Source organism: Myotis davidii, unplaced genomic scaffold, assembly GCF_000327345.1.
Source record: "Myotis davidii unplaced genomic scaffold, ASM32734v1 scaffold248, whole genome shotgun sequence".
Taxonomy (NCBI): Eukaryota; Metazoa; Chordata; class Mammalia; order Chiroptera; family Vespertilionidae; genus Myotis; species Myotis davidii.
Genome location: NW_006299220.1, coordinates 403465 through 415552, shown reverse-complemented (window position 1 = coordinate 415552; position 12088 = coordinate 403465). Strand labels below are relative to the sequence as shown.

The window sequence follows — 12088 nt, the reverse complement described above, 5'->3', positions numbered from 1 at the left end:
CCCCAACCTCCAGACTTCTCCAGAAGCAGAGGTTAATCTGTGAGTTTGACAACTGCTTCTCCATTCTATGGCCATTGAATTAAAGCTTGCACTGCTCACACGGATAGGAGAAGGACAGAGGGTTCTTCCGGGGGACTAGGTCCCCACAGTGGGGGCCTGGATGATCCTGGGTTGGTAACATACTGTGGACGAAAAAGGGGCCACATGATAACCTGACGAGCTCAGGGAAGGCCTACATGGTGGTCTTGCAAACTCAAAGACCTAAAGTAAACACAAAGGACAGTCTGAAATGAAAACTTTAACTAAAAGCAGTTATGGTGGGTAGTCACGTCCTAGGCTGGGATCTTCCCTGACAAAGGTCAATCTTTACCTTAACTGAGCTATTGTCTTTTTTGCATCTATAATAACATATCTTTGGAATGGCGAAGTAATTTTCCTGTCAAAGTAATTTTTCTTTTTCCGGACTCCTCAAAGCACAGGCACTACTCTGCAGAGACCACAAATCCCCTCATTGTTATTGAGTTAATTATTGACTGTTAACTATCCTGCACCCACCTAAATAAAAGAAGTATGTGTCTATCATTTTACTTTTTAGTCCGATCCCAGAGGTTTCCCCACTTTGCTTTCTCCTGCCTCCCTAATCTATCACCAATGGAGTTCATGTAACCTACTTATGACTCCTTTTTTTGATTGTAATGAATAAAACAAGGTAACAAACAGCCATTCTCTGGAGCATTATCCCAATACCTTGAGAGTCTGTTTCCCGGCAATTGTCGACAGTTTGGTTCAAATAAACTCACAAAAATTCTTTACAGGTTTGAATACTGTTGTTTTTTTAACCTTAACATTACATTCTGCATCCTTTTTTCCTTCCAACCAACTGGAACCTGGCCATGGCAGTGACCTAGCTTTCATCGCACAGATGTTAACCACGTCCCAGGGCAGTGGCTCTCAAAGTGTGTTCTTGAGGCCCCTGGGGATTGCTGAGACCTTTACAGGGATGCTATAGGTCGGAACTGTTTTCATGTTAACACTAAGAAATTATGTGTCTTTTTCACTGTCATTCTCTCAAAAAATGTGCAGTGGCGTTTTCCATGGTTACATGAAATGTGCTATCACAGTAGTTGGAATGCAGCAGCACACGTAAGAATCCAGCTCTCTTCTATTAACCCGGAAATTAAAGAGATTTGCAAAAATGTAAAGGAGTGCCTCTCTTATCACTAATTTTTTGTTTGGGAAAATATGGTTGCTTGTCATTAAAATGTGTTATTTATGTTTATGGGGTGGGGGCAGGGAGATTCCCTTCAGCCCAGCCTGCACCCTTTCCAATCCGGGATTCCTCATGGGATATCCACTGCCTGTTTAGGCCCAATCCCGGGGACATCCCTCTCACAATCCTGGACCGTTCGCTCCTAATCGCTCACTTGCTTGCCTGCCTGGTTGCCCCTACCTGCCCCCTCATGCTGGCCTGATTGCACCTAGCTGCCCCCCCTGCTGGCCTGGTTGCCCCTACCTGCCCCCTCGTGCTGGCCTGATTGTACAGCTGCCCCTCTACTGGCCTTGTCACCCATCATGGACCCCCTGCCATCCTGGTCACCCCATGCAGCTTGCTTATTCAGTCATTTGGCTGTCCCTCACTAACCCCCCTGCCAGACTGGTCACCCCATGCAGCCTGCTTATTCAGTTGATTGGTTGTCCCCCACTAAGTCCCCTGTTGGCCTGGTCTCCCCACACAACCTGCTGTTCAGTCGTTTGGTCATCCCTCACTAACCCCCCTGCCGGCCTGGTCGTAGGCAGCCATCTTTTGAGGGTGTAAGGGTCAATTTGCATATTACCTCTTTATTATATAGGATGATATCAAATACTTTTACATTTCTGTTTTAATTTTTTATATGGTAAATATCAATCGGTAGAGCCCATGGAAATGAAAGCTTTTTGAGATTCTTTAGTGACTTTAAACATGCTTTGCATATTACTTCTTTATTATATAGGATGATATCAAATATTTTTAAATTTCTGTTTTCATTTTTTGTATGGTAAATATTAATCAGTAGAGCCCATGTAAATGAAAACTTTTTGAGATCTTTAGTGACTTTAAATGTGTAAAGGGGTCCATGACCAACAAATTTGAGAACCACCGCCCCAGGGACAATGACTTGGGAAGAACCTGCAGCACTCTGAATGAATGTGAGGAATCTGAATGAATGAATGTGAGGAATCTGAATCTGAATGAAGCTGCCCGGCTCTCACACACAGTGAGGCTGTTACAATAGAGAGAAATCCGTTTCTGTGTGATGCCACTGTATCATTTTATCTTTTTTTTTTTTAACAGCATCTTGTATTTACTCTGACTAATAGAGACAACAGTCATATAAGTGGGACACTATCAAAAACTGAAATATGTGGCATTGGTTTGCTTGGGCAGTAAAAGCACAGATATTTTAGGCTAGAAAATTAATGGCTCTTGTCATGTCATTGCAAAATATTTGGTACAACTATTACTTGTGATAACTTGGAAGGCAACTGATGTTCCTATGGAGCCCATAGCTAGAGAAGAAATGGCTAGAAAGAGCTAGAATGTTGGTAGGCGTTGACTGTGCTCTGTTGCATTTAGGACATATTACAATAGGTAACCCAAGAAAAAAACTACCAATTTGCAATCAGATAAAGAGAAAAAAAAGTTTGAAAAGCGAACTGCTTGTATACCTCCAAACAGAAGAAGATAAGGCTATTATTGCCCCAAGGACTGCCATTAACCACCCTGTTGCACTTAAAGATAAAAAAAAAGGAACCAGCCCTAAGCCAAAACCCAAACTGTGGATGTTGTTTTCCTCTCCAAGCCTGTTGTTTTATATGGCCTCCAGGTAACTGCCATCAAAATGAGAAAACAAAGAAATAAAGTGGTTTAACACTATACCCAGGAAAGAACTTGGAGTGTAGTTACAGGCAATGGAACTAACTGGAGACAAAAAGAGAAGTCTACCATATTTTTGAGGAAATGGTTTTACCAAAGTAACCAAAAGCTTGTATTTTTTTCAAACTTAAAATAGCTCTCATGAGTGTAGTCACCAACATGTCACTTTGATGTGGCTATGCCGGGCAACAGATAACAGGAAATACTTCTCAAAGGGCGGGGGTGGGGGCGGGGGCTCAGAAGGGAATAGGCAAAGAGTTATTCCGTGAGAGCAGAAGCAGGAGTGGCCTAGCCCGGGAAGTCAGTGTATTGCCAGGGCAAGAACCCTTCGCAATGCCTACCTCACAGAATTTATTATTTGCTATGGTTCAGTGACTACTGTATATTCAAATAGGAGGCTTTATTTCACTTCTCCTGGTCTTGTTTTTCCGATGTTGATTGATGGCAGGGAGGGAAGACAAGCTGATGTTTAGTGCATAGGTGGCTGAGTATGAGGACCTAATGGAGAAAACTGCACATCTAGTAGAAATTCTTGAACTAGAGAATGGGTCTCTGAGTTGTTTTCCTTGGGGAGTGAGTGAGTACATTCTATGTGTGGGAAGAAGGAAGCAAGCAGACAGTTGGATGGCTGGAGGGGCAAACTGTGATAGAAACTACTACTAAGTTCTCTTCTCCTTCCATCGTAATAAAACGGTAGCCAGACACCCGGCTTTCCAACTGGTCTACATTTCCCAGCCTGCCTTGCAATTACAACATGACTGAATTCTCAATAACACCATGAAGTGATGGATGCCACTTCCAGGTCTGGGACTTTAGACCTTCACACTCTCTTCCCCTTCCATACCAGCTGGACCCCACATAATGGCAACTCTGCTTCGACCATATGGATGGTGACAGTGTCCCAGAGGATGGCAAAACAACTTGGAAGGGACCGTGATCCCAAGATTACTTCAAGGAGAAAAGTTGACAGTTCACATTGATGCTATTACCCAAAGTATACTTCTTTGTCTTATAAGCTACCGACCGTTAGTTCTTTTTGTTACACTGGTCTTAGCATCACTAATATATGGCTGGCATCAGAAATCCCTCTCTTCTTATATCCTGGACCTGTGAGGAAGCTTTGGAGAAAATTTCTGCATATGGGCGTAAATGCCCACATGTGCACTAAAAGGAGCTGGTTAAAAACAAACAAAAGAACCTTGAGAAGCCGTGTATAATAAAAACAGTATTTGGTCTTTGATTCAAATTACTGGCACAGAGCTTCTAAGACCCTTGAAATTTTCTGATGGGAGTGTCTTTTGTTGTTCATAATGACCTTTGACCACATCTGCGTTGAAGCTAATGAGGTGACCCAGGGTGGGGCTCCTATGTAACATCAGAACCGGGCTGATTGCTAGAAAGATCAGACCTGAGATTAGAAGGTGGGTTAGAGATCGAGTTCCAAAACCTCTTCAATAATGAAATTTGGGAGCTTTTGGTTTGGTGAATACATTAAAAGGCTGGAGGGTGGTGTACCCAGAGAGGGCGTAAGAGTTCCACACTCCCAGTCTCATACCTTGCCCTTTACAACGCTTCTATTTGACTGACTTGCATCCTTTCTAATAAACTGGTAAATAGAAGTGTTCTCCTGAGTTCTCTGAGTTGTTCGAACAAATCATTGAACCTGACCGGGTGTTGTGGGAACCCCTGAATTTATAGGTGGCTGGCCACTGGGACTTGAGAATGAAGTGGGAGAGGGAGCAGTCTGGTGGGACTGAGCCCTTTACCTGTGGGGTCTGTGCCAACTCTGAATAGTGTCCGAGTTGAATTCAATTGTTGGACACATGGTTGATGCTGATGGATTGGAGAACTGGTATGGGACATCCCCACACATTTGGTGTCAGAAATGGTACCAGAAAAAGAAAAAAAGATACCCTAGGAGCTTACAGTACACATGGGTTGTGAAGGGGTCTAACAAGAGCCTAACACTTTGCTTCACATAAACACTTCAGCTTTGCCTCTGCACCCTCTGAACTCCCGTAGTCAGCAATGGAGACATCAGCCTCAGGGATCGCTGCACTGCCCACAGTGGCCAAGAACCTCTAGGCCAACCTAAGAAGATGGAAAATGGGTCTCTGCCAGACTCAAGAGTGTAGTTGAGAACAGCATATACATGTGACTGCACATTCTAGAGAGATACCTGTTAAAACGTTTCCCCAAACCAGTTCTGTGACTCTCGGCCTATCACCCATGCCCAGGCTGTATACGAGTAGGGGGAGATTGATGTCCAGAGAGAGTTCCTGGAGAATTGTGTGTTTTTTGCCCCTTTTCTCCTACCTGCCCCACTATAAAGCACATGAGGAAGAATTTCAGGATCTGAGATGTCATTTTAGGTTCCTGAGGCTGAGCCAGGCCCAACCTGAGGGTAGCAGAGATATAGTAAATTAAGTGAGAAATTGAAGTTTTGATTTAGATTGAACAGGACTTTTTTTTAAATTAAATTTTTATTGAGATATAATTGTGGACTAGACTTTTTAATACCTGCAAAAGAGACTCTCTGTTCATGTTTTTAAAGTGGCCAGAAAAGCTACTGGATCTCCCTTAGTTATTATGCAGGGGAGGAGAGAGAGACATGATATAGGATGTTTGAAAGGCCATAGAGAGAATCAAATAGATTTGTATGCCTGTGCTTGCCCAGTGCATCTCATTCAATGCATAGGATGGGGACCCGGTTGGGTGGGGATGCCTGCCAGCCTGGAGCTCATGCTCCACCAACAGCCAAGAATCATATGGAATGGCCACCAGAGCATTTTCATTAGCTGTTCCGTGTGGCAGCAACAGCAGCAACAACAAAACATTGATTTTCCTAGTATTTCTCCCATCAAGGCGAGAGCAACTAGAACCAAGCCCTTAAACCGAGTGAGCACAGAGGCTGTGGCCTGACTGTGGAAGGAGGAGGGAGAAAGACCCTTCCGCACAAAGGTGTCCTGACACAGCGAAAGGGAAGATTCAAAGAAAGGCCTTAGGAAGCTCTCTTCTGGCCTCAGACTGCCTGCCTCCAGGCTTCCTCCACGAGAGACACAAACTTCCATCTTATTTAACCAAATCCTCTCTGATATAATATCTGTAATATATTAAACACTTCTTTAAATAAGTAAAACAAAACAAAACAAAAACAAAAACCAGGTCTGTAGAAATATAGACAAAGGAGAGCAGGTAATTCACACATCAAAGAAATACAAATGGTCACTACATATATGAAAATGTACTTAACCTAAATAGTAACTCAAGAAATGTAAATGTGAAAAATGAAATACCATTTCTTATGTATTATGTTGGCAAAAATTTTAAACATGAATTTTATCTGGTTGAAAAGAGTGTGAATTATATCTGGGAGAAACAGATTCTCTCATTCAATATTGATGAGACTACACTTGGGAAGACTTTTTGCCAGACAGTCTGGAAATAGCTATAAATGTTAAAAATGCATCTGTATGAATATGTGCACATATGCATGCATGGGTGTGTCTGTGTGTGTAACATACAGGAAAAGGCCTGATGATGACAGAGAATCTTTGATTGGCTGCCTCCTGCACGCCCCCTCTGGGGATCGAGCCCGCAATCCGAGCATATGCCCTTGATCAGAATTGAACCGAAGACCCTTTAGTCTAAAGGCTGATGCTCTATTCACTGAGCCAAACCGGGTAGGGCTTAATAGTGTTTTTATTAGGAGAGGAGGGTCAATGATGGAAGGAGGGTATCAATGAACTTTCACTTTTTATACCAGGACTTAAAATTTTTATAACCAATAATATTTTTGAAATATTTCAAATATTAATTCAAATTTTTAAATAAATAAAAATCAGTTACACTAGCTTTTCAAAATTTAAATAGATATTCAAAATGTTTTCATTGATTTCTTTCCCTTTAAAATAGATGTGTTGGGTGCAGAGCAGGCATAATCTACTCAAATCTGAGTAACTTTGGCAACCTGAACCCTCCTTGGTGATTGGTAGATAGTTTAGTATTTCACAACCCCAGGAAGAGGGCGTCCTTCATTGGTAACAATGCAAATGCAGGTGACAGTTGTATATCCCTGGGCAGTAACGAGTAAGACTTGTTTTACTAATTAAAGATTAAAAATACAATCTTAGGGAAAGCTTTTGAAATAAAGGCTACAGAGATTAGAATTTCCAATAAAAAAATTAAATCTGCTATTAATTTTTATCTTTTCTTTTTGGCAGAGACTGTCTTCAGTTTTTAAGCTTGTGTGCCAAGGAAATGACCGTCTGCCACCTCGCACTGCTGTACTTGCCTGTTTTCAGACCAGAATTCATTCCCAACAACAGCAAGTCTTCCAAGAAATCTTTTTAAAAAATCTCTAAGTTTTAGGTAAAAAATAGGTCATTTAAAATATAAGAAGACATTCTTACTTGGTCCTCAAAAGATAGAGCCTGGGCAACGTCTCTTGGGAATCCATCAATAACAATGCCCTCTTCATCAGGAATTTGCATCAATCTCTGTTTTATCTCTGTAATTGTTGTTTCCTTTTATAAAAGAAAAAGGATGAAAAAATCACAATTAAGCTAAGTATACTCACAACTGGCATAAAAACTACACAAGTGTTAAAAAAGAAAAAGCAAATTATACAGTAGTACCTGTGGGGCCAATTCTCCAGTTGTAATTATTTTGGCAATAAGACTCCATTTCCTGTTGCTGCTGGCATTGTGGATCTTCTTTCTTAATAATTCTCCCACTGAAATGTACTGGAATCCATAACGTTCTGCAATTTTCAAACTTTGAGTACCCTTTCCACTTCCTGGACCACCTACGATTTAAAACAGGTTAAATCGTGACCTTCTGATACAGTAAGGAAGTCCCTTTTATACAATGATTGCCTTCATCGTCAGATGCAGCTTCTAGACCAGGGGGTGGGCAAACTATGGCCTGCAGGCCGGATCCGGCTTGTTTGAAATGAATAAAACTAAAAAAAAAAAAAAAAAAAAAAAGACTGTACCCTTTTATGTAATGATGTTTACTTTGAATTTATATTAGTTCACACAAACACTCCATCCATGCTTTTGTTCCGGCCCTCCGGTCCCGTTTAAGAACCCATTGTGGCCCTCGAGTCAAAAAGTTTGCCCACCCCTGTATCTAGACCAATAGTAAGGAGCAGGACAGGTACGTGTTCCACTGGTGGCATCCAAATCCCATCCCTGAATGCAGAGTGAGTGTAGATTAACCAGAGAATGGGTAGAACCATGGTGATCAACTGCATTAAATGAGAGACAGTTTTTCTTTTATCTATTTTATTAAATAACTAATTTAAAAGATTTTTGAACAATGCAGGTGAAAGAAACCTTCACTATTATTCCATGCAAGCTCTCAGTTTTTTCCTCATAAACAAAGAAAAATCTATGGCATACAAAGGACAATGACTGAAATAACAGACTTGTGTTTCATGTCAATAAAGAGTTGTGTAATAGGGTGAACTATAACAATTATTTTTTAACCAAAGGCACACTAGTTTTTTTAATTAAAATTTTAATTGAATTTATTGGGGTAACATTGGTTAATAAAATTATATAGGTTTCAAGTGTACAATTCTCTAATAGGTCATCTGTATATTTTATTGTGTGTTCACCAACCAAAATCAAGTGTTTTCCCACCATTATTTATTCCACCTTTACTCTCTTTTACCCCCCCATCCTCCTTTACCTCTCATAATCACCATACTGTTGTCGGTGTCTATGAGTTTATTTTAATTTTTTTGCTTATTCCCTTCACCTTTTTCACCAGGTCCCCAATAATATTGACACAACTTATGTAAATCTTTTCTTGAACTTTTTCTGCTCATGCATGTCCTTGCCCTATCTCTTTTAAGTTCAAGTTTTATGCAGCAAATATGCAGAGTGAATGAAATAGATTCTTAAGGTAGAATAATTTTACAGAACTCATGATAACTTTGATTTTGTTATATGTTAGTGTAAAATAATCGACATTTGCAATATAACATAATACTAATACTTGGTAGTTGCCATTTAATTTTAAAAACATAAGTACTAAACTAATTATGAATATATGGCTCAAATTTTACTTCCAAATCATATTAGATTATTTTAGTTAATTCATATTTCTAAACAAGCTAGATGATTTGGAATCTAAAGTCTGAACAAATTTCAAAATACAGCATAGTAACCAGCCCAGTCTGACTTATTTGTTAACAATTATAAAAATGAAATGTTTTCAAATATCTAAGCATAAATTATTGACTGTAGACAAAATATCTTTCAAGTCACTGTCTAACAAGTAATAAAATGCTTTGGTAATATTCATCAAAATATAATTGTAATTTATTAAGCAATATTGAAAATAAAACTTCAATAGGAAAATGAGTTGATGTTCTCTGTACTAATTCAATATCTTAAGTTTTGGAGGGTAGAAGTCATTTTATAATAGTTATTTAGTAAATATTTTTATTCTTGTTGTAAATAATCCTATATAATAAAAGCCTAATATGCTAAGTGTCTGGTCGGCCGTTCAACCAATCAAAGCATAATATGCTAATGATATGTTAAGACCACTCAACCACTCGCTATGGCGTGCACTGACCACCAGGAGGAAGATGCTCTGACTGGTAGGTTAGCTTGCTCCTGGGGTTCGGCCAATTGGGATTGAGCGAGACAGGCCAGACACGCCTTGGAGCCCTCCTGTGGCCCCTCCCCAGTTGGCCAACCTCCTGCATCCCTCTCCAGCCCCGATTGTGCACTGGTGGGGTCCCTCAGCCTGGCCTGTGCCATCTCACAATCCGGGACTCCTCGGGGGATGTGGGAGTGCTGGTTTAGGCCCCATCCCACAGGCCAGGCTGAGGGACCCCACTGGTGCACAAATTCATGCACTGGGCCTCTTTATAAGTGAAAAAAGAAAAGACAAGTGTTTTGTTTTGACAGAAGAGTTCCAAGTGGATAGACTTAGGGCTTATTTTCTCATTAAAAAATTTATGTGCAGAAGTCTAAGATCAATGAATATAATGAGAATTACCTCTTAACCCCAATCCCAAATAATGTACCTAATAATATCTGGCTTTCACCTTTTTATTGGTTTATTAAACTTAGTATAGGAATTTATTTACATTTTTTATCATTCTCTAACAACCTCTAAATACTATTTGATTGGATTTAACATTATGAATTATTACCATATTAAAGTCATTACTTTGCAAATCAAAAGTTAGTTTGGGTTCTAAATAGCTGCTTTTAGTTTATTAGCCTATGGGCAAATCATGGATTGGCTTAAAGGGAAAAAATTATGACCACTCCATCAAAATTTCATCAAAATTGATTTGATCCCTGAAGAAAGTTATCTTTCATACACTATATTTTCACATTTAATCTTACAAACCATCAAAGAAATAGATATAAATTCCACTGAATTTTAAAAAATTAAACATACTAAGAAATTTACAGCACCTTCACAGAAAAATATTGTTTTTTTGTCAACTAACAAAGGCAATAGCAGACAACACAATTGATTAATACAATTGACAGAGAATAGCATTAATTTACTAGATGAATTTGATTACAGAAACTTCTTAAAATTGCCCCAATTTTCTTAGATAACATAAGGTTTGACTTTTCCTTTCTTCTTTTATCTCAATTCTCTAAAAATTATTTATAATCATTGGTTTTGTATCATTCTTGCAATACAGAAAATTTACAATTCAGCATGCAAGTCTAAAACCAAAATCACACCCTTGGAAAGCAAGTTGATTTTATTAAGTAACAAAGGAATTGTGAAGTGGAGGATCTGTATCTCCTCCAAAGATCTTGGTTTACTGAAATATTTTAATCATTTTTATATAAAACTCACAATCACAAAACATTCACCTATGTGCTGTTTTACACAAGAGCAATTTGGTATTTCACTTTTTTCATGGTCAATCAAGACTCCTTTGCTCATCCTGTTAATAATCACCAATATTTACTAACAGGAACAAGAATTTGAATAATATGTAATTATAAAATGGTAAGATAATTTCCAATTATTCTTCACCTATAGCTCTTTTAATAAAGTATTTCTTTGTCTTATAATTAAGGACCTCAACATTTTAAGCACACACACACACAAATTACATTTTCAAGAATAGATAGAATTTATAAGAGTGACTATCACACACTATAAGAATTTTTTGACTTTTGGAAATTTGATTTCTATATTTTCTTCCTATTATATTATAAACAATTCAGGGTTAGATATGTTTGCAATTTCATTTTCACTACACGTAGAGATATACAAATGTCACTCCTAGTCTGGTAAACTTAAATTCTTGTTATAGCTTGGTATGTTTATTTTTATGCTTTTTCCCTAGTTGCCATCATCATTATATCTTCTAGGAGCAGTTCCTTGCATGAAGGATGTATATGTACATTTTGCCTTCGGTTAACAGTTACTGGTGAGAATAGCTTTGAGCATTTCACATTAGATTTTTGCTGTCAGTAATCTCTGTGAGAGCTGAGTCAAACTGGAAGTGAGACAATGACTACATATGTTTCATGTTCACAGATATCTTCATAATTTTTATAGATTTTAAGGGAGCTAGAGTTTGCAAGAGTGGTCAAAAAAGTACTTAAAATATTTTCAGTACCTATTCCTTGTGAAATGGCAAGAGAATGATGTTTCCATATTCAACATAAGATTCATAGTGTGAAACAAATTGAGAGATAAATATCACATAGTCATATCAATTGATGCAGAAAAAGCATTTGACAAAATTCAACACCCTTTCTTGATACAAACCCTCAGCAAAATAAGAATAGAAGGATCACACCTCAACATAATAAAAGCCTTATATGACAAACCTACAGCCAACATCATACTCCATGGGAAAAAACTAAAACCATTTCATCTAAGAACGAGAACAAGACAGGGATGCCCACTTTCACCGCTCCTGTTCGATATAGTACTGGAAGTGCTAGCTATAGTGACTAGACAAGAAGAAGAAATAAAAGGTATCCAAATTGGAAAAGAAGTAAAACTATCATTATTCACAGAGAACATAGAAAACCCTAAAGATTCCATAAAAAATTATTAGACTTAATAAATGATTTCGGCAATGTAGCAGGATACAAAATTAACACCCAGAAGTCTATGACATTTTTATATACCAATAATGAACTCACAGAAAGAGAAACAACG

The 12088-nt window shown here is 38.6% G+C and overlaps 1 protein-coding gene across 1 annotated transcript in view; it reads right to left on the bottom strand.

Moving 5' to 3' along the window:
- AK5 (adenylate kinase 5) overlaps positions 1-12088 on the bottom strand; it is a 207756-nt gene that overhangs the window by 183328 nt on the left and 12340 nt on the right. Inside the window, exons 4-5 of the mRNA XM_006774690.2 lie at positions 7552-7721; positions 7327-7440 (exon numbers count right to left, since the gene is read on the bottom strand). Coding sequence (XP_006774753.1) covers positions 7327-7440; positions 7552-7721 — 284 coding nt within the window. The remainder of the gene's footprint in view (positions 1-7326; positions 7441-7551; positions 7722-12088) is intronic.